This window comes from Chiloscyllium punctatum, chromosome 40 (genome assembly GCF_047496795.1).
Source record: "Chiloscyllium punctatum isolate Juve2018m chromosome 40, sChiPun1.3, whole genome shotgun sequence".
NCBI lineage: Eukaryota > Metazoa > Chordata > Chondrichthyes > Orectolobiformes > Hemiscylliidae > Chiloscyllium > Chiloscyllium punctatum.
This window is the reverse complement of record NC_092778.1, coordinates 42,700,998-42,728,092: the sequence shown is the minus strand read 5'-3', so window position 1 is coordinate 42,728,092 and position 27,095 is coordinate 42,700,998. Positions and strand designations below refer to the sequence as shown.

Sequence of the window (27,095 nt, the reverse complement as noted above, 5' to 3'; positions counted from 1 at the left end):
GGCTCTTTAAACTTGATGTGCCTTTCATACACAAAGGTTGATCTTTTGGCCTCCACTCCATTTGTTTTTTATATTTTAATCTGCTTCTCTCCTACAACTTGACTCCCCTGTGTAGTTCAGAACTCTGATTCTATTCAAAGTAGTTATTCAGCAATTTGCTTCTGCAATTCTCTGGAATGGAGAATTCCTTTGAATGAAATTTTTCCTTCTCTTCATTCTTTAAATGGGTGACCTCTTGGTCTGAAACCCTGCCCCTGAGTTCTAGAAACCTGTCCAGCTAGGGGAAATGTTTTGTCAGCATCCACTCTGATAAAGCCCTCAATTTTCTTTTGACTTGATAAGCTTATTACAGGGGGCCACCAACTTATGAAGCATCATTTATGAACGCACTCCCATACAGGGGTATAGTAACAATTTTTAAGTTCCGATGTAAAAATGTTTCCTATTACTTTTAAATGGCTATTTATATTGACCTGAATTGTGTTCCAACTTGTGTTCAAACTGACTTGCATGCAAATTCAAGATTGGGACCTCTTCACAATGTGGGGACTGCAGTGTATTGTGAATCTTTCTTTCAACAAAGATACCACTGCTCTTCTAAATTCCAAAAGTTCAGTCTAGCTTTTCCAGCTCTTCCTCATAAAATAGCCTGCCCATTCCAAGCATCAATCTGTAAGCCTTCTCTGAACTACTTGCAATTCATTCGCATTCATTTTTTAAAAATCTGACAGTGCTATATATATGACACAAGATGTGGTCTCATCAGTGTCCTGTATAACTGAAGCATACATTCTGATGTATATTGCAATGAGAACTGAACATGTTAATATGTTAGCTTTCCTAGTTAGTTGCTCTATCTACATTCTAGCCTTTTGCAACTCTAACCTCTGCATTCTCTCACCAACTAGATAACTGACATTTTTTCCATGTTGAAATGGAGACTTTATACATCTGTAATTACAAGATCCTAACCCACTTGCTAAACTTCTCTACTTCACTTTGTAGTGTCCTTATATTCTCATCACAATTTAATTTCCTATCTTTTGATCACACATATTAGCAACTATATATTGGGTCCCTTTTATCAGAGTTATTTCTATAAATTGTAAACAGTTAAGGTCCCACCACTAATCCCTGTGGTACATTACCCATTGCATCTTGCCAATCAGAAAATGACCCATTGAAGTGCTTACTGTTTCTTAAGTAGCCAAATTTTTATCCATGCTACTTTGTTATTACAGTGCCATAAGCATTGACTTTTCATAATGTTTTGATTATCCAAAGATGTGCTATTAGGTGGATTGGCCATGCTAAATTGCCCTATTCTCCAGGGATATGCAGGGTAGATGAATTGCCCATGATAAATGCAGAGTCACAGAGAAAAAGTGGGAGTTGGGTCTGGGTGGGATGCTCTTTGGGGTTGGGTTGGGGAATGTCATTGCCGACTTGATGGGCCAAATGGCCCCTTTTCTTTTTAAACCCCACTAAATATTCGATTCAAAAACCTAATCAAATGTCTTCTAGAAATCCTACTATCGTACACCCACTGGTGGTCCTTTTAAATCACCTCGTTTTTCTTCAAGAACTCCAGAAATTGCTTTTGTGAAAGGGAAATCACAATTCCTTACTATACCAGGGACCCTTTTAAGTTTAAGATAATGTCTTTAATAATATTGCAGCTTGTAACATACTTATGATTTACGTTAAGCTAACTGGCCTGTAATCTTCTGCTTTCTCTATCCCTTTTTAGAATAAAAGAGTAGTTTGTCCTCCAATCTAATAAAATATTCCTTGAATCACTAGTGCCAAACGTCAACTATCTTGGTAGTCACTTGCTTTTAAGATCCTAGGATGAGCTGTATCAGGACCTAGAGATTTGTCAGCCTGAAGCTCCAACAATTTGCTCTTAGCAGGAGAGCTGATCAGTTAGAACAAATTTTTGTTAGTTATTTTGCGAACAAACTTAGCGCAATCGTAACCCTAAGCAGCCCTTCCACAGACTGTTAAGAATATCAGAAGTAGGAGCAGGCGTTCGGCCCTTCGAGCCTGCTCCATTACTCAATAAGATCATGGCCAATCTTTTCTGCTGCATTTACCTGCGTTTCCATCATATCCCTTACTTTTTTGAAAAATAAAAAGGAATTATCTACCTTGGCTTTTAAACGTGATTTATTGAAGTAGCATCAACTATTTCCCTGAGCAAGGAATTTCCTAGATTTACAACCATCTGGGTGAAGAAATTCCTTCTCCGTTCAGTTTTAAACCTGCTTCCTCTAATCTTGAGGCCATGCCCTCTTGTCCTAGTCTCACCCACCAATGGAAACATCCTATTTCTATTTTATCGATTCCCTTCATAATTTTGTTTCTATAAGATTCCCACTCCTCATTCTTCTTCTGAATTCCAATGAATATAATCCCAATCTACTCAGCCTCTCCTCATTAGACAACCCCCTCCACTCTAGAATCAACCTAGTGAACCTTTTATCTGCATCCCCTTCAGTACTATTATATCCTTCTTTTGAATAGGGAGACCAAATCTGCACACAGTACTCCCAGGTGTGGCCTTGCCAGCACCTTGTACAGCTATAACATTACCCCTCTGCTTTTAAACTTAACCCCTTTAGCAATGAAAGACAAAATTCCATTTGCCTTCTTAATTACTTTGTTGTACCTGCAGACCAACCCTCTGTGATTCATGCCCAAGGGCACCCAGGTCCCTCTGCAAATCGGCATGCTGCAGCTTTTTACCATTTCAAGTCATGATCTATTTTGCTGTTAATCCTACTAAAATGTATGACTTTGTATTTACTAACATGGTATTTCATCTGCCAGACCTTTGCCTGCTCACTCAATGGGTCTATGTTCCTCTGTAAAGTTACACAGTCCTCTGCATATTTTGCTCTGCCACTCATCTTGGTGTCATCGGCAAATTTTGACACCGTACATGTGGTCTCCAACTCTCAAATCATCTACATGAGAACCTCTTATCCGAGCGAGATGGGCGGGCACTTTCGTTTGGATAACTGATTTTATTTGGGTAATAGATTTAAATATCTTTCCTCTGGGGCTTGGAATTTTTCAAGTCTGCTCCCTGTTCAGGAAACTGCAGCAGCGCACAGCGCATGAGCCCCCACCCTGTCCAACACTGCCCCCTGCCTGCCCCCATCCAACACTGATCCCATTCCCCACCGTGTCCAACACCCCACACCCCCTGTGTGCCCGCCCCCCTCCACCTTTGCCCCCTCTCTGGGTAAGTTTCCAAATAGCAAGCGCGCACACAACCTTTTTACTGCAACGTTTTGACAGATTCCACGTTTTGTTGGAGAGACTATCGGGGGGGGGGGGGGTGCTTTAGGGTTCACCCCTGTGTAGAACTCCAGGAAAAGTGTAGGAAGAGAGACAGCAGGAGGTCAGTCATTTGGAGACTCTGCCTGTTTAATCACTGTAAACAGAAGACTCGATCACTGTTGGAAACCCGGCTTTGATGCAAGGTTTCTGTCGGGATATCGATCTCCTTTGGATAATCCGATTTTCGGATAGTTGGTATTCAGTAATTGAGGTTTCTCTGTATATACATCGTAAATAATTGTGGTCCCAACACCGATCCCTGAGGCACACCTCTCGTCACTGATTGCCAGCCAGAATAGCACTCATTTATTTCCACTCTTTGCTTCCTGTCAGTCAACCAATCCTCTATCCGCGCTAATACTCTACCCCTAACACCATGTATCCTTATCTTATGCAGTCGGCCTCTTATGTGTGGCACCTTGTCAAAGGCCTTTTGGAAATTCAACTGCATATTTTCCCAATCTCGTTAGTCAATGATTGACTGACCTGTTTTATTACGGCAATATACTCTATATTTTCCCCTTTTTATAGTAGATCCTAAACCGAGACAGCCTGAAGCTAGAAATTTTGCATTCATTTGTAAGGCGTACCTTTATTTCAGTGCTTAAGTCTCCTGGCTCCTAGGTAGCTGAGTACTCTGTCATAAAGGTTTAAAAATGTTCTCTGTACTTTGCAGTCCCCTTTTATTTTCAAATACTTCCAAAACGTGTTACTCTTAGGCTCTGCTCCCTAGTAGTTTACTCATCCATCTTTCTTTCTTTTCTTCCTTTCCTTGTGAAAGCATCAGCAAAATATGCAAAATTCTCAAAGTACCTGATTTTTAGATCTGGTTTATTAGAAAGCAAGGATCAGATTGCTGCTATATTTGACTAGAATCTCAACATATTACAGGTATTTTGCTTCTGGCTACAAGTAAACAATTAACTAAATTAGATAAACTCTACAAAGTAAAACTCAACAACTTCTTAATTTCCCTTTTACATAGGAAAATAAAATCCTGGATTGGGACGAAAATTGTTCCGTAGTCTTTGTTCACAAAATCTGTTGGGCTGGTTCTTGCTGGTCCAAAAAAATTCTCCTTCACATTCCTTGCTTTGATAAGTCACAACTGTTTAGCATCTGCTAAAAGAGAGGATAATCTTGGTTTTTCTTTTGGTTTAAACTGGCTTGCTGCATCAAACTTTTTGGCTGCTGCCGACCTGTACTCCTGCTGCAGTCAAATTAGTGTTCGATACAGACCAAGCATCACATCACCTCCCTAACTATGGCCACGATATACAAAATGCACCTTTTCTTTTACAATCTGATTTTTTTAATTTTATTTATCAGGGACCTATAGATTTGTACTCTCTAAAGTTGCATCCTCAATGTTAGTATCTTGCGATTTATTGTGTTGCCTTGTGATATTTGCTGCCCCTAGAAGTATAGCCTCTCACTTCTAATTTAATTCCTTTTTTGTCACTTTTCTGTGCCCACCAGACTAGTCAATATCTTCAGTGCACTCCTATTCTGTGAACCACCTGATCAATTTTCATACCATCTGCCATCATCGCAATCATGTTCTGGATAGTTAATTTTAATTGTTACGTATTAATGAATTTTGTTGAATCCTGCTGAAAATCATTTTTCAGTCAGTATAATGAATTTTGACCCTTACTTATTGCTTCCTACCATTTGAACATACTCCCTATTCTATTCTACAGACTTTTAATTTCTGCCCAGACTACAATATGGACTTTTGACAAAAGTCCATAACAAAAAGTTCATTTTTTTCATGACAATAATTCATGACCTTCAAAATGGTAAACCAAGTTATTGTTTAAGACCTTCCCATAAATCTGCATTGACTCTATGAATCAATTCAAAGAAAGGAGTCATTCTGTCCCTTTTTGAATTTACTGTTTTGTACTTTTTGTTCCACAGATTCTGATAGCCAGAACTATGATGCTGGACTTGGGAATGAAGATAATGAGTTGCCCTGTACTGAGGAGTTTGAAGATTTCATCTGTTTTGAGGTAAGTATATTGATTTGGTGCAGAGAAGTCATGCCTCCAAATGTCTTAATTTATAAAATGTCCAGCACTTGTTCAGTTAATAACTTTACTTTCTGGTACTGACAGCACAAATTCAATTTTCTTCTGAGTTGTTTAGTCTATTCTTCAGTCTTTGGTTTGTTCATTTGAGTAATATATTGCAAGTTTTACCATCATCACCATAATTAGAATGGTCAACTGAAGCTGACATACCATTGCAATACTGAGGGATTGTTACATTGTCTGAGGAGTTTCTTTCTGGTAAGATGTTAAGCTGGGAGTCAGGGCCTTTGTTTAACTGGGTGTTTAAGTTGAAGTGGGAATTCTGGTTGACAAAGTTGCTTTCAAGAAGCTTAGTTTCTTCCCCTTGTCAAGCAGACACTTGACTGCATTGCAGAAGGACTGCAATCGATATTTGGACATTGTCTTTTTTCATATTTGTTTCCTCATTCTCTGGCAATTGATTTGATTTATTACTGTCATGTATACAGGGTACAATGAGATGTGTTGACTTGTGTGCTTTACAGGCAGATCGTACTGTAGAAATGCATCTCTAACAGAAGAGTGCAGGATAGTATTACAGCTACTGAGCGGGTGCAGCAGGAAGTATAGATTAAGTCAGTGGATGGAAGGCTGGTTGGCATAATGGACTTAAGTTCACAACTCTCTAGTTTGTTTTGATCTTGGGAAAAGCAGTTGCCATACCATGCAGTGATGCATCTAGATAGGATGCTTTCTATTGTGAATCTATAAAAATGTTGAGTATCTTTAGGGACATGCTGAATTTCCTTTAGTCTCCTGAGAAAGAAGAGGCATTGCTGTGCTTTTTTAAAACTGTAGGCCAACATGGGTGGATCAGGACAGATTGTTGGTGATCATCAGTCCTTGGAATTTGACACTCCTGACCCTCTCCATCTCAGCACCATTGTTGCAGACCAGTATGCTCTCCAATCTGCTACCTGAAATCAATGACCAACTCTTCTGTTTTCCTGACTTTGATGGCGAGATTGTTCTTTTTACACCAGACCACTAAGCATCTTTCCTTTACTCTATCTCATTGTTACGTGAGATCTGACCTACAACAGTGGTGTTGTCTGCAAACTTGTAAATGAAGTTGAAATAGAATCTGGCCACAGTCATCTATATAAAGAGTATAGTCAGGGGCACTGGTATTGAGAATTATTGTAGAGATGCTGTCACCGATACTTACTGACTGTGGTCTGTTGGTTAGGAAGTTGCAAATCAAGTAACAGAAGGTGGTGGGGGTGGGGGGTGGTGGTGCGGAGAGGGGATGGAGATGTGTTTTTGTGTGGTAGAGACCTAGGTCCAGAGTTTGGAGATGAGTTAGTTTGGAATTGCGGTGTTGAAGGCAAAGCTGTAGTCACTAATAGTCAATGGGAGCCTGCTGTTGATATCCTTGCTGTCTAGATACTTCAGGGATGAGTGAGTCAGAGACATGGCATCTGCCAATCACCTATTGCACTGGTAGGTGAATTGTAAGGGATCAAGGCAGTCTGGAACACCTGGAGTTGGTGTGAGCCATGACCAACTTCCTCGAAGTTCTTCCGTAATTATGGAAGAACTGAACCACTAGCTGGTTGTCATTGAGGCATGCTGCGTGACCTTTCTTTGGCAATGGAATCATGTCTTTGAACACTGCCACCAGCAGGTCCGCACAGGTTCTAAATGCACGACTGGAGACTCTAGATCAGCCTTAAGGGTGAACCCATGGAAAGTGACTGGCCTGCATACAAAGTCTGTAGCAATGATCAGAGGGTACAGGTGCAACTGAGGTTAATGAGACAGGGTGGTATTGTTTCACTGCTGTTCTGTTCTAAATGAGCGTCGAATATATTGAGTGGGGGTGTACTATTGGCCACAATCAAAAGGGATATAGCCACTACTTTGTGTGTGTGCTATTCATTTGAAATCTGTTCATTTGCATCTCCTTTATCTGCTTGGTTCTTTTTTGAAGTTTCCAGTTTTTAACTTTTTTAGTTTGGTTCTGTTCAGTTTTATGCAAGTTTGTGTAACCTGGAGAATAAGCTTTCTTATTGGCTCCTTAATCCTATCGCACTTGATAGCAATACTTGTCTGATTTTTCTTCTCAAGGTGGATTTGGATTTGGAAATGGCTATGCAGTATAAAGTCGAACATATTAAACTCCTTGATCTCCTTTTTAACTTAACATGGTTACAGCTCAGATTATTCAGCTCAGAGTGGAAGCAGATTATGTACAAAAATGAAATGACAATACATTCCCAACAGTTAGCAACAGAACTTTGATTTCTAAATTTGTAATCTTCTTTTGAGCTGGAAATGTTTGGAATGGGCTACTTGAGTGTTCTTAACTGCAACCCTTTGATCAGCATGTTGTCCTTGAGGCCAATTTATTTGAAACTGTGGCAAATGAACCTTTGTTTACATAAATATTTCTTGTTTTGCTGGCTTCCCCTGTTTACAAAGCAATGTGCTAAGGGCTCAGATGACACTTACAAATCAGTAAATTTACAAATTCTCAACATCTTAGCAGATTTAGTCATAGTGTGCTGTTAACTGTTTGTTTTTAAACCTAATAAAACCATTTAAGGGCCTAATGGTATGAAGCTTTTGATAGTGGTGATTTTGAAATAGAGGAGGAAAATATGTCCTCTCTACAGACAAGTCCCACACAATATTTTCATTACCACTGAAACCAGTAAATTCATTGCTAAAGGGATCACTGCTATTGCTGTCATGGAGCCCACACAACAGCTGCATGCCTCATAACCTGTTACTCTGCTGTACTAGAGTGAAGCGTTCATGCAGCATTGTTGCTACTCTGACATGGGGCAGAGGTCTTTTTCAAGGTACGAATTGCTGTTGCAGATACCTGAAATGCCATGAAGGTGATAACCTGGCATTTTGTGAACAACAATTCTGATTGTAAATATTTTGATTCATGACATTAGAGGTGACTTTGAGCTGAGCCTTTAGTCTGACCATTAGTCATTGAGGTGTATACCATGGAAAGAGACCCTTTGGTCCAACTCGTCCATGCTGACCAGATATCCTAAATAAATCTTGTCCCATTTGCTAGCACTTGGCCCATACCCCTCTAAACACTTCTGATTCGTATACCCATCCAGATCCTTTTAAATGTTGTAATTAGACCAGTCTCCTTCACTTCCTCTGGCAGCATATTCCATACACACACCACCCTCACCATGAAAACATTGCCCCTTTGATCCATTTTAAATCTTGCCCCTCTCACCATAAACCTATGCTCTCTAGTTCTGGACTACCCACCTACTCCAAAGACCTTTTTTCTATTTACTCTATCCATGTCCCTCGTGATTTTATAAACCTCTAAGGTTACCCCTCAGCCGCTGACTCTCCAGAAAAAATAGCCCGAGCCTTTTAAGTCTCTCACTGTAGCTCAAACTCTGCAACCCTGGCAACCTCTTTGCTGAACCCTTTCAAGTTTTGCAACATCCTTTCAAAGCATGGAGACCAGAATTACATGCAGTATTCCAAAAGTGGCCTAGCCAATGACCTGTACAAGCTCAATTCTAGAGAAACCGGAACATTGAAGTGAATATTCAGTTTCTAGAGGTAGTATGCCTTATTATGAAGCCAAATGGGATACTTGTGTTTTATTAGCAGAGGCTTAATGTAGGGTGAAGAGGTTATACTCGAGGTGTACAAAAGCAAAATACAGATGCTGTAAAACTATCTAGTAATATCTCTGGAGAAAAATAGTTGCTGTTTTATGTTGATCTTTGTTTCCACATATGCTGCCAGATGTGCTGGGTTTTTTTCCAGCAGCTGCATCATGTTGCTTTTTGTTTAGGTATTCTAATTTACTGTCACCTTTTTTTTTCCAGGAATGCTTAGTGAAGTTCTGCTCTTCTCTCTGTCGTTTCCATTTTGTCTTTCCAACTGCCTTCCTTTTCATTACTCTTCAATTTCCTCCTAGTTTGAAGTGTTAACCAAAGCAATTCCACAGCCAAGTGCTGTTCTTCAATATCTGTACCTCTGGCTCCAACTTGCTGCACTTGGATGGAACTTCAGTTGGAATCCTTCATGTTTCAAATCTATCTGGACGTTCCTCTGACTGCTCAGTGTCATGTGGTGTACACATGGTTGTCACCATGACCACGACGCAGTTATCACTCTGGAGAAGAAATTTTATTCATATTGGCAGAATTGGAACATTTTAACCAAGGAAAGGTTTGGATTGTTTGTGGCTGTCTTGACCAGGGACAAAGGAAATTTAACTTCATGGGGATCACATCATGGAGGGCAATTTCCCCTCTGACTCACCTTTCTTGTTGTCCTGCTGAAACTCTGGACATCACCAGATTGAGAGCAGAGGTTCAAGAAGGCAGCTCATCATCACCACCTCTAGGGCAATTATAGGACCTACAACAAATGCTAGTTTCGCCAACAATGCTCACATCCTACACAAGTTTATAAATCATAGTGGCCTACATAGGCCCTTTCTTGCTTTCCTTTAGCAGAGCGATCAATATCCTGAGCTTAAATTCATTAAAGTAATCAGAAATATTAGAGGATTTGAAAAAGCTTTTTGCACTCTTGAGGATGATGCAAGTCTGGCCATCAGTCCCTGAAGGCATGAAAAAAGCTGAAGCACTCAATGTTTGGGGAGAAAAAAAAATGGATTTATATTTTGAAGTCTTCCAACTCCAGGGCTGTGAATCAAGAATTGAAAAGTGGGATTAGCCTGGGTAACTTCATAATAGCATGCACAATGGAAGAAATTACCTCTTCCGGTGCTATAAATTTCAGATTCTCTGAACCATGTCATTTTTATATTTGATTTAAATCTCTTTGTAGTAACTGGTATGTACACAGTAAGCAACCGTTCAGTTGGGAGTTCAGAAGTCATTAGGTGATATTTAAAAATTTGCAAAGACAGATTATTCAAGTTTTAGAAAGAAGAGACTGACCGATAACTTCACTATGGTAGATGAATTGTGGGAACTTCACACCACAAAGTTGTGGAGTATGGGGTGAAAGTAAGAAAGGACTGGGGTTGGAAAACTTTTCACAATTGCAGTATGGAATGTTATATGCAACAGACTTTCTGTCCCCAACTCTGTTCAATTATGCTTCTCCTGTCCCCTAAATTATCCAATGCAATACTTAAATCCATTTCAAATTCTAGTTTTCCCTTTTTGTTGGTATATTGCTTCAAATAGTAGTTTGCGTTCTTCCAAATTTGTAAACCTATTTCTGTTGCAGCCAGTGAGGAGAGATGAATTGGTTTCTTTCTTTCTTAATACCCTCAGCTGCAACAAAGATTTTTAAAATTAATTTTAGCATGTAGCTATGTCAAACTTTTAAAAATTAAAATGTACTTCATTCTTTCAGAATCAAGGAGCTGATCTTACAAACCCTGAGGAAATTTGTGTAGGTTTGAGTTCAGTGAAAAAATGTTTCTCCATTTTGTCTTCTCACTGGATGCTGTTTGAGGGGTTGTGTGTCTTCTAGTTCAGTTGTTAAAATCCATTTTTCTCTCTACTGTACCCAAAAGTAGTTGGCTGAAATATAGTTCCTTTGGATATTCTCATGACTAGCTTCATTTTTCTTTCCCAAAGCGGTGTAATCTGTAGAAAAGTCTTTCTTCTAAATGTGAAATTTCCAAAAAGCGATTAAATCCAACAGGAATTGCATGTGACTGACTGACTACCTGGTTTTAGTCATTTTGTTGACTTGTTAGTTTCCATTCAAACTGGGTCTTTTGTTTATTGGTGGCTTCATTAAAGTACAGCTCAACCTGGTCTGATGATCAATCTGGCCATCTTAAATCAGTGTTCCTCCTTTTTTCTATAAAATTTATTTTAGTCTGAGAAAAATGGAAAGTTGCAAATCGATGGTCCATTTACATCTACCCCAATACTGTACATCTTTGGTCTTCTGCAGCCACCTTGTGCATTCCCACTGCTAACTGATTACTTTTGAAATTGCAAATACTGCAAGATGAGGAAATATACCAATTTCACCTTTGGTAGGTTACTGCCCACTTAAGTGAAGTTAGTATTTCATTGTATGATCCAGTATTTTCTACTTGCCTGGCAGTGTTTGAGAGAAAACTGAGCAAGATCTATGACCTTTCAGTTCTGAAAAGTTTGAAATAATGAGGTTGGATGGAGGGTGGGAAGAAAGCTCTTTTTTTTTTGGCTGCAAGTGTATTGTGATACTGAAAGCAAACTTGAGGAATAGTCTATCCTCTTTCAATTTGGCACATTAGTCTTCTGAATTCAATATTTGAACTCCTTCATTTTTGATCATTTTTGTTTTTGTTCAGTTTTGAATTTTTTTGGCATCTGGATTACTGCTGTCCTGCTATTCACACATCCCCCTCTAAACACATTATTTGTTCCTTTTCATTTGTCCTGTTACTATTTTCACCTGTACAGTGAAGCATTTTAATAGTTTAATCTGTCCTGCCTTTACCTTAAGTGCTCCCTTGTTCTTCCCACCTCTTGTCTAATATTTACTTCAAAATGATTGATTCTAATTTTATTTGGTTCTGATGAAAGACCTGAAATGTTAACTGCTTTTCCTTTGGCAGACTTGCTGTGTTTTCACTTTTTTTTCCTGATTTCCAGCATCCTCAATATTTTGGTTTAATATTGCTGTTCAACATAGATGTAGTTCCCATACCCTTATCTCAGTAACTTACACCAACCACCATAAACAAAAAGGTGTTTTATAGTAGTTGCTGCAGATTATTTTAACTTTATAGCTCATTCTTATTGGGATCAGTCTAACTGTAACTACATTAAAGTGTGTTGGCTTCTTCTGACATAGTGACCAAAGCAGAACAGAGCCCAGAACTTGTTTGTGATCTGTAGTGTGTTGTGAAGCCCCAGTGCAGCTTAACTGGTGCTCTATAGATCTGGTTGTTTATCACAATTGTAGGCCAGGGGATTGGGAGAGCACAGCAGGCCAGGCAGCAATAGAAGGTGAGGTAGATGTCTCAAGTGTAACCCTTCTTCAGGACTTAGACTGGGTGTAAGAGGAACTGCATATGAAGGGGAAAGGTGGTGAGGTTGGGATAGGTGAGTACAGGTAGAGGGTATGACCTGGTTGGTCAATGGGAGGAATGAATCAGGTAGGTGACTGAGAGACCTGGAGGGGACGCAGTGGCAAGGGAAGTTATTTGAAATTGGAGAACTCCATGTTGAGTCCACTGGGCCCTGTGGGTTTATGTTTCGCCTCCCCTGTGTAGAAAAGACCATATTGGGAGCACTGGATATAATAAACTACATTTCAGTTGAAACAAAGGTTCACCTGCAAGGACCGTTTGGGACCCTGGATGGAGGTGAGGTGAGGGGAGTGATGTGCTGGCAGGTTTTGCATCCCTTATATTTGCAGGGAAGGTCCCTGGAATTTGGGGTGGGGTTGGTGGCAAAGTGGCAGAAATCAAAATTGGCAAAGGGAATGGTCCTTGCAGAAGGCAGAGGGGGTGGCAAGGGGACTATGTTCTTGATGGTAAGGTCTAGTTGGAGTTGGCAGAAGTTATTAAGGACGATGCATTGGATAGGGAAATTGGGGTGGTAGGTGTGGACAAGGGGACTCTGTGGATTTATTGCTTTGGGGGAGGTGGGTTTAGAGCAGTGGAACGGGGAGTGGAGGTGCTGTGGTACAGGACTGTCTGGATAACTGGTAAATGCACATTGTTCAAAATAGATGGACATCTAGGATGCTTGGGAGTGGAATGTCTCCTCATCTGAGTAGATGCAGTGGAGATGGAGTTCTTGCCTGATACTGGGTGGGAGGAGGTGTAGTCTAGGTTGAGATTCTGTGTTTATAGTAAACTTCCATCTGGAGCTTGTCGCCAGAAATGGGGAGGTAAAGAAAAGGAGGTGTCCAAGTGAGTTTGAGGGCAACGTGGAAGCTGTGGGCAAAGTCTATGAACTGCTCTAGTTCAGTCCAGGTGCAGGGCATTGCTCTGATGTAGTCATCAATGTAATAACAGAAGAGTTGGGGCACAGTGCCTGGAGAGGTACTGAAGAGGGACTGTTTGACATAGCCAACAAAGAGGCAGGTGTAGGTGGAACTTGTGGCCACACCCTGGATTTGGAGGAAATGGGAAGAGTTAAAGGAAAAGTTATTAATGGTGAGGACTAGTTCAGCCAGATTGGGGGAGTGTATGGGTCTGTTGGAGAGGAAGAAGCTGAGTGCCTGAAGGCCATCCTTGTAGGATATGGACATGTATAAAGGCTGCACGTTGTTAGTGAAGATAAAACACTGGGAGCTGGGGAACTGGAAGAGATGGAGGGCATTATTGGTATCGCGGATGTAGGTGAGAAGTGCCTGAATGAAGGGGGAGACAATGGAGTCTAGGTAGGGCGAGATGAGTTCAGTGGGGCAGAAGCTTGCAGATACAATGGGTTGGGCTTGTGGCTCTTGGGAGCAGGTAGAACTGGGCATTGTGGGGCTGGGGTCTTTGAGATTGGAGGTAGTGGAGGGGAGATCATCGGAGGCAATGAGGGCACTGACCATGCAAGTGATTTTTGGCCTGATGGGTCATGGTGGGGTTGTGGTCAAGAGAGAAGTAGGACATGGTGTCGGAGAGTTGGAGTTTGGCCTCTGCAACATAGGTCCAGTCTCCAGACTGCCACCACCTTGCCTCTGTGTTAGCTGGTTTTTTTGGTGAACCAGGATTTGGAGCAGAGAGTGGAGTTGCTGCACATTTGGAGGGGGTGAGATTGGAGTGGGTATGGGGGGATGGAGAAACTGAGGCAGCTGATGTTGTGTTGGCACTCAGCAGTGAAGAGGTCTAGGGCGGGGTGGTGACCAGATGGATGGGGAAGGTTGCAGGTAGGAGAAAGAGTCCTCAGAAGGAGGTTGGGAGTTTTTTTTTGTCGAAGGAGGTGCTGTGGAGGCAGCGGAAGAAGAACTCCATGTCATAGTGGGTGTGGAATTCATTGAGGTGGGACCAGAGGAGCACAAATATTAGTCCTTTCCTGAGGACTGACCATTCAGTCTCCGTTCGAGGTTGGTTGGGTGTGATAGTGAATATGTGGCAAGGCTTGGAGGTGGAGTTGTGGGAGGGGGTCCCAAGGAGCATAGGGAGTGGAAGGATGATGGCAAATGATAGGTGAGCGTTGAATGTGGTGTGGTGGGAGGGGGTAGGCTGTGTAGGGGAAGAGGTGTGGGGGTAGATGAGTGAGGAGGGAGGGCATTCCAGGTAATCCAAGATGGAGGATGGGAACACTTTCTGGTTGTAACAGGCTGCTCCTTTTTTGTTTTTGGTGGGTTTTTGTTTGAGGTATTTTAGGTGTTGGAGGTGATTTCCACGAATTATGGGAGCAGCAATTACTGTTGTATATGCTGTTGCCTTGTTTTCGAACTTGGGAGGGGAAAAATGTCAAATCAACAGCACTTCTAAAAAGGGAGAAGGACAGACGAAGGTAGCACATAGTCAGTAGAGAGAGAGAGACCCACAATGCTACCCGACAGAGCAGTGAAACTGTGCAGTTACTGCCTTTGCTGTTTGATGTCCACTGATGCATGAATTTGGAATTTCTAGGAAAACTTTAAACAGCAAAATTCACAACTGATTTTTGAGGAACTTGTTTGAGAGATCACAGCACAGAAACCAATAAGTGAATAGTTTTAGGTATAACCTTGCTATAAATCTACAATAGTGAATAGAGTGGGTTCTTGATTGTTTGTTTTATTAAGCTATATCTCTGAAGTCAGAAGTATTAAGTTAGCCTGGAGTAGTGTTTTGTAGAGGAATAAGATGGTGCTATTTTCTGGGTCTGTAGATTGAAAGAAGCAAAAGTGGCCCTTAGTAGAGTGATATGCTCTTCTTGCCGGATGTCAGAATTTAGGCAGCGTTTACATGTTACGGAGGATTATGTCTACAACAAATACCGTTGCTTGCGAAACAACAGATCGGTTTAAGCAACAGTTAGTAGCAATGAGGAATTTACAAGAGCAAGGAGGTGTGATGGATGGCAATTATAGGAAGGGAGGAAAGTCGCAGATACCGTCACATAATTGGCTTCATTCCAGGAGGGGTAGGCCAGTAGTACAGGAGTCTTCTGTATTATTTGTAGGGGCTGATGGATTCTCAGGGGAACGTAGCACAAACAGCGAAGCTTCTCGTTTCAAGAAAGGCTCTAATGTATTGAGGGGTATGTCTGGTTCCAAGCGTTCAATTGTGTTAGGGGATTCTCTCTAGTCAGAGGCATAGACAGACATTTCTGTGGCCAGCAGCAAAAAATCAGAATGGTGTTGCCTCCCTGGTGCCAGGATCAAGGATGGCTCCGAGGGTGGAGAATATTCTCAGGGGGGAGGGACCAACAGGAGGTCATTGTGCACATTGACCATAGGAAGGGAAAAGGATGAGATTCTGAAGGAAGAATATGGAAAGTTAGGCAGGAATTTAAAAAGGAGGTACTGGAGGGTAGTAACATCTAGATTACTCCTGGTGCCTCAAGCTAGTGAGGGTAGGAATAGGAGAATAGAGCAGATGAATGCGTGGCTGAGGAGCTGCTGTTTGGGAGAAGGACTCTCATTTTTGGATCATTGGAAGCTGTTTTGGGGTAGAAGTGACCTGTACAAGGATGGATTGCACCTGAATTGGAAGGGGACTAACCTACTGGCAGGGAGACCTACTATGCTGCTCAGAAGGATTTAAACTAGTAAGGTAGGGGTTGGGAGCCAGGGAGATAGTGAAGAAAGAGATCAATCGGAGACTGGTACAGTTGAGAAAAGGAGTGAGTCAAACAGGGAAGGCAGGAACAAAGCAGAGAACAAGGTAGGACTGATACATTAAACTTCATTTTCTTCAATGCAAGAGGCCTAACAGGGAACTCGTAGGACCATGGGACTAGGATATCATAGCAAATACAGAAGCAATGGGATGGACAGGGCTGGCAGCTTTAATGTTCCAGGATACAAATGCTATAGTAAATATAGAAAGGGGGGCAAGCGAGGGTGCTGAGGAAGGATATTCATGGGAATACTTCCAGGGACATTTTTTGGGTGGAACTGAGAAATAAGAAAGGGATGATCACCTTGGTGGAATTGTATTGTAGACCCTGAATATTCAGCAGAAAATTGAGAAATTTGTAAGGAGATTTCAGTTATCTGCAAGAATAATAGTGGTTATGGTAGGGGATTTTAGCTTTCCAAACATAGACTGGACTGCCACAGTGTTGAGGGTTTAGATGGAGAGGAATCTGTTAAGTGTGTACAAGGAAATTTTCTGATTCAGTATGTGGATGTACCTACTAGAAGGTGCAAAACCTGACCTACTCTTGGGAAATAAGGCAGGGCAGGTGACTGAGGTGTCAGTGGGAGAGCACTTTGGGGCCAGTGACCATAATTCTATTAGATTTAAAATAGTGATGGAAAAAGATAGACCGAATCTAAAAGTTGAAGTTCTAAGTTGGAGAAAGGCCAATTTTGACAGTATTAGGCGAGAACTTTCAAAAGCTGATTGGGGGCAGATGTTCGCAGGTAAAGGGACAGCTGGAAAATGGGAACCCTTCAGAAATGAGATAACTAGAGTCCAGAGAGAGTATATTCCAGTTAGGTGAAAGGAAAGACTGGAAGGTGTAGGAATGCTGGATGACTAGAGAAATTGAGAGTTTGATTAAGGGGAAAAAAAGGAAACATATATGTCAGGTATAGACCAGATAGACTGAATCCTTAAGAGTATAAAAGCAGTAAGAGTTTACATAAGAAGGAATTCAGGAGGGCAAAAAGGGGACATGAGAGCTTTTGGTAAATAGGGTAAAGGAGAATCCAAAGGGCTTTTACAAATACACTAAGAATAAAAGGGTAACCTGGGAGAGCTTACAGTCAGATGTACAGCGTGGAAACAAACCCTTCGGTCCGACCTGTCCATGCCGACCAGATATCCCAGCCCAAACTAGTCCCACATGCCAGCACCCAGCCCATATCCCTCCAAACCCTTCCTACTCTTATTTAAAAGGCATTTGGATGGGTATGTTGCAATTGTACCAGCCTCCACCACTTCCTCTGGCAGTTCATTCCATACACATACCACTCTCTCTGCGTGGAAAAAGTTGCCCCTTGGGTTTTCTTTTCCCTCTTGCCCTAAACCTATGCCCTCTTGTTCTGGACTCCCCGACCCCAGGCAAAAGACTTTGTCTATTTATCCTATCCATGCCCCTCATAATTTTGTAAACCTCTATAAGGTCACCCCTCAGCCTCCAATGCTCCAGGGAAAACAGCCTCAGCCTGTTCTGCCTCTCTCTCTCTCTCGCTCAAATCCTCCAACTTTGGCAACATCCTTGTAAATCTTTTCTGGACCCTTTCAAGTTTCACAACATCTTTCCGATAGGAAGGAGACCAGAATTGCACGCAATATTTCAGTGGCCTAACCAATGTCCTGTACAGCTGCAACAAGACCTCCCAACTCCTGTACTCAATACTCTGACCAATAAAGAAAAGCATACCAAATGCCACCTTCACTATCCTATCTACCTGCAATTCCACTTTCAAGGAGCTATAAATGTGCACTCCAAGGTCTCTTTGTTCAGCAACACTCCCTATGACCCTACCATTAAGTGTATAAGTCCTGCTAAGATTTGCTTTCCCTAAATACAGCACCTCGCATTTATCTGAATTAAACTCCATCTGCCACTTCTCGGCCCATCGGCCCATCTGGTCCAGATCCTGTTGTAATCTGAGGTAACCCTCTTCGCTGTCCACTACACCTCCAATTTTGGTGTCATCTGCAAACTTACTAACTGTACCTCTTGTGCTCGCATCCAAATCATTTATGTAAATGACAAAAAGTAGAGGGCCCAGCACCAATCCTTGTGGCACTCCACTGGTCACAGGCCTCCAGTCTGGGGGAAAAAGAACCCTCCAACCCATCACCCTCTTTGAACCAGTTCTGTATCCAAATGGCTAGTTCTCCCTGTATTCCATGAGATCTAACCTTGCTAACCAGTCTCCCATGGGGAACCTTGTCGAACGCCTTACTGAAGTCCATATGGATCACATCTACTGCTCTGCCCTCATCAATCCTCTTTGTTACTACAAAAAACTCAATCAAGTTTGAGACGTGATTTCCCATGCACAAAACAATGTTGACTATCCCGAATCAGTCCTTGCCTTTCCAAATACATGTATATCCTGTCCCTCAGGATTCCTTCCAACAACTTGCCCACCACCAACGTCAGTCTCACTGATCTATAGTTCCCTGGCTTGTCTTTACCGCCCTTCTTAAACAGTGGCACCACTTTTGCCAACCTCCAGTCTTCCGGCACCTCACTTGTTACTATCGATGATACAACTATCTCAGCAAGAGGCCCAGTAATCACTTCTCTAGCTTCCCACAGAGTTCTTGGGTAGACCTGATCAGGTCCTGGGGATTTATCCACCTTTTAACCGTTTCAAGGCATCCAGCACTTCCTCCCCTGCAATCTGGACATTTTGCAAGATGTCACCATCTATTTCCCTACAAACTCTATCTTCCATATTCTTTCCACAGAAAATACTGATGCAAAATTATTCATTTAGTATCACCCCCATTTTCTGTGGCTCCACACAAAGGCTGCCTTGTTGATCTTTTTGAGGGGCCCTATTTTCTCCCTAGTTACCCTTTTGTCCTTTTAATATATTTGTAAAAACCCTTTGGATTCTCCTTAATTCTGTTTGCCAAAGCTATCTCATGTCCCCGTTTTGCCCTCCTGATTTCCCTCGAGTATACTCCTACTTTCTTTATACTCTACTAAGGATTCACTTGATCTATCCTGTCTATACCTGACATATGCTTCTTTCTTTTTCTTAACCAAACCCTCAATTTCTTCAGTCATCCAGCATTCCCTATACCTACCAGCCTTTCCTTTCACCCTGACAGGAATATACTTTCTCTGGATTCTTGTTATCTCATTTCTGAAGGCTTCCCATTTTCCAGCTGTCCCTTTACCTGCAAACATCTGCCTCCAATCAGCTTTTGAAAGTTCTTGCCTAATACTGTCAAAATTGGCTTTTCTCCAATTTAGAACTTCAACTTTTAGATCCGGTCTATCCTTTTCCATTTCTATTTTAAAACGAATAGAATTATGGTCGCTGGCTCCAGTGCTCCCCCACTGACACCTCAGTCACCTGCCCTGCCTTATTTCCCAAGAGTAGGTCGTTTTGCACCTTCGCTAGTTGGTACGTCCACATACTGAATCAGAAAATTGTCTTGTGCACACTTAAGAAATTCCTCTCCATCTAAACCTTTAACACTATGGCAGTCCCAGTTGCTTAGGGCCCCTCCAAATCAGCAAGGCAGCCTTTTGTGTGGGGCTGCAAGAGATGGGGCAGATACTAAATGAGTATTTTGCATCCGTGTTTACTGTGGAGAAAGATGTGGAAGAAATAGAATGTGGGGAAACCGATGGTGACATCTTGAAATATGTCCATATTATAGAGGAGGTGGTGCTGGATGTCTTGAAACAATAAAAGTGGATAAATCCCCAGGACCTGATTAGGTGTACACTCGAATTCTGGGAAGCTAGGGAAGTGATTACTGGGCCCCTTGCCAAGATAATTGAATCATTGGTCTCCGGTGAGGTGCCAGAAGACTGGAGGTTGGCTCATGTGGTAAGAAAAAGCCAGGGAACTATAGACTGGTGAGCCTGACTTTTGTGGTGGGCAGGTTGTTGGGGAGAATCCTGAGGGACAGGATTTAAATGTATTTGGAAAGGCAAGGACTGATTCGGTGATTAGGTGTTGTCAACATGGCTTTGTGCATGGGAAATCATGTCTCTCAAATTTGATCATTCTTTTTGAAGAAGTAACAGAGGATTGAGGGCAGAGTGGTGTTGATGGATTTCAGTAAGGCGTTTGACAAGGTTCTGAAAATGTGTTGCTGGAAAAACGCAGCAGGTCAGGCAGCATCAAAGGAGAAGGAGAATCAATGTTTCGGGCGTAAGCCCTTCAGGAATCTTTGACAAGAGTCTCCATGGAAGGGTGGTTAGCAAGGTTAGATCTTGTGGAATACAGGGAGAACTAGCTATTTGAACTCACTCGAAGGTGGAAGACAGCTGGTGGTGGTGGAGGTTGTCTTTCAGACTGGAGGCCTATAACCAGTGGAGTGTCACAAGGATCAGTGCTGGGTCACTACTTTGTTTTTCATTTTATATAAATGATTTGGATGTGAGCATAAGAGATATAGTTAGTAAGTTTGCAGATGACACCAAAGTTGAAGGTGTAGTGCAAAGAAGGTTACCTCCAATTATAACTGGATCTTGATCAGAGGGCCAATGGGCTGAGAAGTGGCAGATGGAGTTTAATTTGGTTAAGTGCAAGGTGTTGCATTGTGTGAGAAAGTAAATCTTAGCAGGACTTGTACACTTGATGGTAAGGTCCTAGGCAGTGCTGCTGAACAAAGAGACCTTGGAGTGCAGGTTCATAGCTCCTTGAAAGTAGATCCACAGGAAGATAGGATAATGAAGAAGGCATTTGGTATGCTTTCCTTTATTGGTCAGAGTATTGAATACAGGAATTGGGATGTCATGTTGCGACTGAACAGGACATTGATTAGGCCACTGTTGGAATATTGCATGCAATTCTGGACTCCTTCCTATTGGAAGGATGTTGTGAAACTTGAAAGGGTTCAGAAAAGATGTACAAGGATGTTGCCAGGGTTGGAGGATTTGAGCTATAGGGAGAGGCTGAACAGTCTGGGGCTGTTTTCCCTGAAGTGTCAGAGGCTGAGGGGCGACCTTATACAGGTTTATAAAATCGTGAAGGCCATGGATAGGATAAATAGACAAGTCTTTTCCTCTTGGGAGGGGGAGTCCAGAACTAGAGGGCATAGGTTTAGGGTGAGGGGGGAAAGATATAAAAAGAGAACTAAGGGGCATAATTTTCACGCAGAGGGTGGTACGTGCATGGAATGAGCTGCCAGAGGAAGTGGTAGAAGCTGGTACAATTGCAACATTTAAAAGGCATTTGGATGGGGAAATGAATAGGAAGGGTTTGGAGGGATTTGGGCTGGGTGCTGGTAGGTGGGACTAGATTGGGTTGGGATATCTGGTCAGCATGGATGGGTTGGACCGAAGGGTCTGTTTCTGTGCTGTACATTTCTATGACTCTATCTCAGCTGGGTCCACGGGCTGGGCTGAGCTGACCTGACCTGACCTGACCTCCCCCAGTCACCATCCATTTTAATTCCCCCTTCCAACATGACCATCCTTGGATGACTCCACTGCAACAACGGTTCAAACCACAGATTGGACTGCCAACACCTCAACGTCCACCTGAGCTGCCTATAGCCCGGAGGAGTCAACATTCCTTCCCAGACACCCCCACCCCACTCTAAAAATGGATTAATTCCTCCCATCAACCAACGTGGTTGTACCCCCTACCCGTCTTCATGTATCTCCTTCTCACCACCCTCATTTCTCTTTTTCCCCTCTTCCCTACCCCCCACCCCCACCCAACTCCTCCCTTTATCTGCATCTTCCCTTACACCCACCCCCAGCCCTGAAGAAGGGTTGCATCCAAAACACTGTCCTCTCCTCTTCCTGATGCTGCCTGCTTGCTGTATTCTCCCAGCCTCATGCTTGTCTACCTTTTGGATTCCAGCATCTGCAGTTTGTTTTTGTCTCTAACTGAATTTATCACAATGGGCTGTTTTGAATGCTTAACTAAGTTCTTGGTGCTGAAACTGAGTTCATTATAACTTGTGGGATTTCCTCATTTTTACTAGGTTAGTACAATTTCATTAATTTCGTTCAGTGTTATTCTTGTGATATAACATTTTAAGCCAGAAATATTCCTTGTTAGACTTGTATAAAATTGTCCTTCATTACTCCTGTTTATAACCTACCTGGTTTGTCTCTACTGAGTTGTGCAGGTGCCAGTATTAGACTGGGATGGGTAAGATGAGATGAAGGGCTTTTGCCCAAACATAGATTTTCCTGCTCCTCTGCTGCCTGACCTGCTGTGCTTTTTCAGCACCACACTAATCTAGACTCTGCAGTCACTAATCTGCAGTCCTTGTTTTTACCTGGATAAAATGAGCAGTCACACAACATCCGATTATAATCCAGCAGATTTATTTGAAATCACAAGCTTTCAGTGTTGCTCCCTCATCAGGTAAAGTTCTGACTTCAGCTGATGAAGGAACAGCACTCTGAAAGCTTGTGGTCTGTACTGAGCACTTTGGTAGTATGGATAGTTGTGATTTTTCATAGACTATACTCATTGCCAAACTGTGTATTCAAGCTCTCAGCTGGATACCAGTGATGAAGCGGCATGGCCACAATGTTTCCTTGGTCAAGCTTCCTTGAGAGAGGCCCTAGTTTAAATGAATTACATTGGAAGCTTTCCTATATTAAAACCTGCAGAACCTGTTGGTTTAACTTTCCCCCTCTCCCCCCCCCCCCCCCCCCCCTCCACAAAAGACATTTTACATATTGCATTGTTTTGTTGCTTAGTTCGCTTTGGTTTCACAAAAGTTTTTATTGTAAGCTGCTCTGTTTCCTGTTGCCTCCCACAACAAGCATGTTGCAATGAACAATACAGCCGGTCTACCTTGCAGGCATAACATTTAGTAGAAATTTTTCCACCAGTTTCTATTGTGCTGCCATGCAAATGAACTGAGTGAAGAGCTTTCTGTGACTTGATTTAATACTCGCAAGTCAGCCAATCTGACCTCCATACCAAGAGCCTATAAACTGGCATAAGAAGGCTGAGCCTGCGTTTCGCACTGTAAGAAATTTGTATGAGAATGTGTTAGCAGTGCTTAATCAGCTCATTCTGGGATTTAGTGCTGAGCTCAGCAGTATGATTTCATGTGGATAATTTTGAGATTTTCTGATAACATGAACAATTGGTTACACTTGTATTGTTACTCTGTTTTAATTTTCAGAATGTGGGTATGGATGGCAAGGCTAGAATTTATTGCTGATTTCTAGTTAAGTCTCCTTACATTTATTTGATATTGCTGAACTTAGTAGTTATCTTTTGAAATTCAACTGCACTCCAATCAGAGTAATGTAGAACTGAAGACTTTAGAACAGGTTCCTTGCTCTAAAGGCCACTAATGAATTAGTTGGGATTTTGTCAGTCTGGCTGTTTTTTGTGGTCGCATTTATTGAGGCTGAGAATTTTGGATTTTTTTTTAAATTGCATTAGAATCTCAAATTACTATATTGGAATAGGAATTTGTCCTGAGTTCTTAATCCAGCAACATAGCTACACTACTACACTATTTATATGAATTAATACTTCTGGTGTGAAATATGTAAGAAGGAAAGAGCTTCGATATGATTTGTCTAACAGGGCAAGCTGCTGTGTTCAAATTGCCATTTTGTTTGGGGTCACCTGGCCCAAACAAATATTGGAGACACTTGGGTCTTTCAGTCTTACAAAACATCTTAGTAGGAGTCTTGTAGCTGCTGTGTAAGATGGTAAATGGTGTGGAAGGGGTGGATATAGTAAATAAGTTTTTAAATTGCAGGAACTGTACAAGCAATCATTACCTTGAGCCAAATACAAGTCAAACTTTGAGCTAATATCGGGTACTAAAACTAAGTGCTGGAGAAACTGCAATTCTGGTAGCATCTGTGGAGTGAAAAATAGTTAAATGTTTCGAGTTTAGTGACCTTTTTGTTAGAACAGAACTTCATTCTGGCGATGGGTCACTGGACTTTTTTTTTAGTTTTGTCTCTACAGATGCTGTCAGACCTATAAGTTTCTCCAGCACTTTAATTTCCAGCATGTATAGTTCAATTGTATGCAGTGAACCCTTAGAACAATGGAAAAAAATCTCTTGAATTGTCTAAACACTCTTTTTGGATGCTGCAGCGGGAGCTGTAGAATAATTTTGTATGTTTGAATAAAAATGGGCTGAATAGCCATCCTCCAGTCCTAATCTGTGACTGGCATATGATAAAACATCTATTGTATTTTTTGGGAAGGATCCAATCTGTTAACGAGTTATGGTTTCAGTTTTAAAATTCCTGAGTAGATTGTCTTGGGGTACGTTTTAAATTGGATGTCTATTGACAGTATTTTACAACTGTATACTTGCTACTGTGTTATCCTGAGCAAAAGGGAATGTGTTAAAACTGAACTTCCGGATGAAGGGCTTTTGCCCAAAACGTCTATTTCGAAGCTCCTTGGATGCTGCCTGAACTGCTGTGCTCTTCCAGCACCACTAATCCAGAATCTGGTTTCCACTTTCTGCAGTCATTGTTTTTACCTTTTAAAACTGAAATAGGTGAGCAGAAACTTATTTTGCTGAGCTTTGAGCAATGATCCCCAGACCAAGAGTGCTTAGTGATATTTAATCCAAAGTAATATCATGGAACTCGTTGAAGTTTACAATAACAATTCTTTACATGAAAATGTGATTAATGATTGGGAAAAGCTGGAAAAATTTGTGGATTCCAAAAATTAGTGTCCACAAAAGATCCTGTATTCAGTTATTTAATAACAGCAAGAAAGGACTTGAGGCTCAAGCGTTACTGTTCCTTCAGCTTGCTTTATGCCACAGGTGTGTGCGTCCCTGTCCCTTGGGTTGGAGAGGCAAACAGGTGTCCAAATGTAAGTTATATTTGCCAATGTTACTGAACCTTGACTTTTCGAACTCTTACATGATCGGCATGGTCTTTTTGTATGCTGCTTTTTGTTGCAGTAATCACATTTCAGTCAACAGAAAATGCCTTGCTTTAGTTCCTAGCTTGCGTACTACAGCCCAGAGCTCCACTTATAGTCAATTGTTGAAAATGTTGTTTGCTATAAAGTGGGTGGCACCTAACAATTTAATGTTAGTTGTGAATCCAAAATAAAGGCTACATACACAACCAGGAAATTACTTTTTGAGTTGCTGCTTTTAAAAAAAATCCAATGGCAAAATGGGGTGCAAGGGACTGTTAGTGGAAATGCTCCCATTAACATCCAGTGGCTGTATTTTTGCAGATCTGTAGCCAGCCAATGAAGTGGAGTATGTGTACAGAAGTGTGGAAGGGTAAATGCAATATTATCAGGTGAATTTGGTTCACATGATCAAATAGGTAAGCCAAGATTTGTTTTCCTACAATCACTTCAGCTTTGTCATTTTTGCATAAAACAAAGCATTGCAAATGCTGGCAATTTGAACAGAGTGCCAGAGGACCTCAGCTGATCTGGCAGCATCTGCGGAAGGAGAAACCGTTAACATTGAGTCTAATATCTCAACTGTTCAGAACCAAACGAAAGGCAAAAATGTGATTAGGTTTACGCTGTTGAAAAATGTTTTTTGAATAGGGATGGAGGGAGAGCACAGGACATGAAATAAAAATTGTCTGAAGACAAAAGATGTGATCGTAGTTATAGAACTGAGCATTGGTTTGAAGTAGCTGTTCAGGGTCTCCTGACCTTTCTTCAGACAACGATCTTGGGAAGAAATAAACAACCGTACTGGAGCAGGTCAGGCAGCATCTGTAGGGAGAGAGAGAAATTTCAAATCTGGTATGACTCAGGATGTTGGGAAAGCCGCACTCAGTGGTTTCAGACTGATTTGTGCCCAGGTTCTCTCTGGGTGCAAGTCAAGGTGTATTGGCTGCCAGAAACAGTTGGATCTATACCCTTTCTCCTTTTCATGCTGGTACTTTGTGAGTCTGAGGTGTCTGTATAACTACCAGGCATCACAATCTATAGTCTGCATTTTCCATTGGTGCTGATTAATGGCACACAGGAACATATTCATGCAATTCTTGATGCTTAATGTGTCTCTCTCTCTCTCTCTCTCTCTCTCTCTCTCTCTCTCTCTCTCTCTCTCTCTCTCTCTCTCTCTCTCTCTCTCTCTCTCTCTCTCTCTCTCTCTCTCTCTCTCTCTCTCTCTCTCTCTCTCTCTCTCTCCTTCATTCCACCTGCATGCATTTGGCCCATATCCATCCAAACCCTTCCTATTTATGAACTTATCCAAATGTCTTTTTAAACATTAGTAAGTATACCTGCATCTGTCACTTTCTCTGGAAAGTTCATTCCACACGAACCATTCTCTTGTCATGTGGTGTCTTTGAACAGCAGTGCAGAGGACTTTGACTCATGCTGACCATTTCCAGAACTTCAGTGTTTGTGATGTGGTCCTGCTAGTGCACTTTGAGGATTCTACAGAAACAGTATAGAGGGAGTCTTGTTAGCCTTGCAGGAGCCATAACTGCACGTAAAGATGGTAGGGACAGGTGTTTCATTTACTTTTGAGTCTATACTCAAAAACACTGGTTGCTTCACACTTGTTTCCAGGGTCTACTGAATGCAGTGTTTCCGTTTGAAAACCAGTTGTCCACTTATCCATCAAATGAGATGACATTCCCAGCTAGGATAAATTGCTTGATAATGTTAAGCTTGGTTTCCCCCAACAATGCTCAGTTCTTAAAGTACAGGCTGATGCAGGACTTCAAACTATAAACATGTTTATAGGACACAAGTTGTATTGCTTCTCAAGAACGTGTTACTGCATGTCATCAGTCTGATTTCCTTGAAGCCAAGAAGAGCACAGATACCAATGAGATTTTCCTGTGTCTTTGTGAACCTGAAGATACCGGAGATGAAAAACACCTGGCAATTCAGAACTGTTTGTAAACTCCCTTCTTAAGGACTTCTGTTGTCTTTTGTAACAACATGCTAAAAATGATTAAGTTCAGAGCCAGCCTATTTTATGCTATTGAAGATTGGGAAATAGTTGAGAGTACCTGTTGAACTTGACTTGTTCATGTTTTT

At 41.7% G+C, this 27,095-nt stretch overlaps 1 protein-coding gene across 1 annotated transcript in view; it reads left to right on the top strand.

Moving 5' to 3' along the window:
- Window positions 1-27,095, top strand: part of rab11fip3 (RAB11 family interacting protein 3 (class II)) — a 118,543-nt gene that overhangs the window by 50,067 nt on the left and 41,381 nt on the right. The window contains exon 3 of the mRNA XM_072559659.1: window positions 5,272-5,363. Coding sequence (XP_072415760.1) covers window positions 5,272-5,363 — 92 coding nt within the window. The remainder of the gene's footprint in view (window positions 1-5,271; window positions 5,364-27,095) is intronic.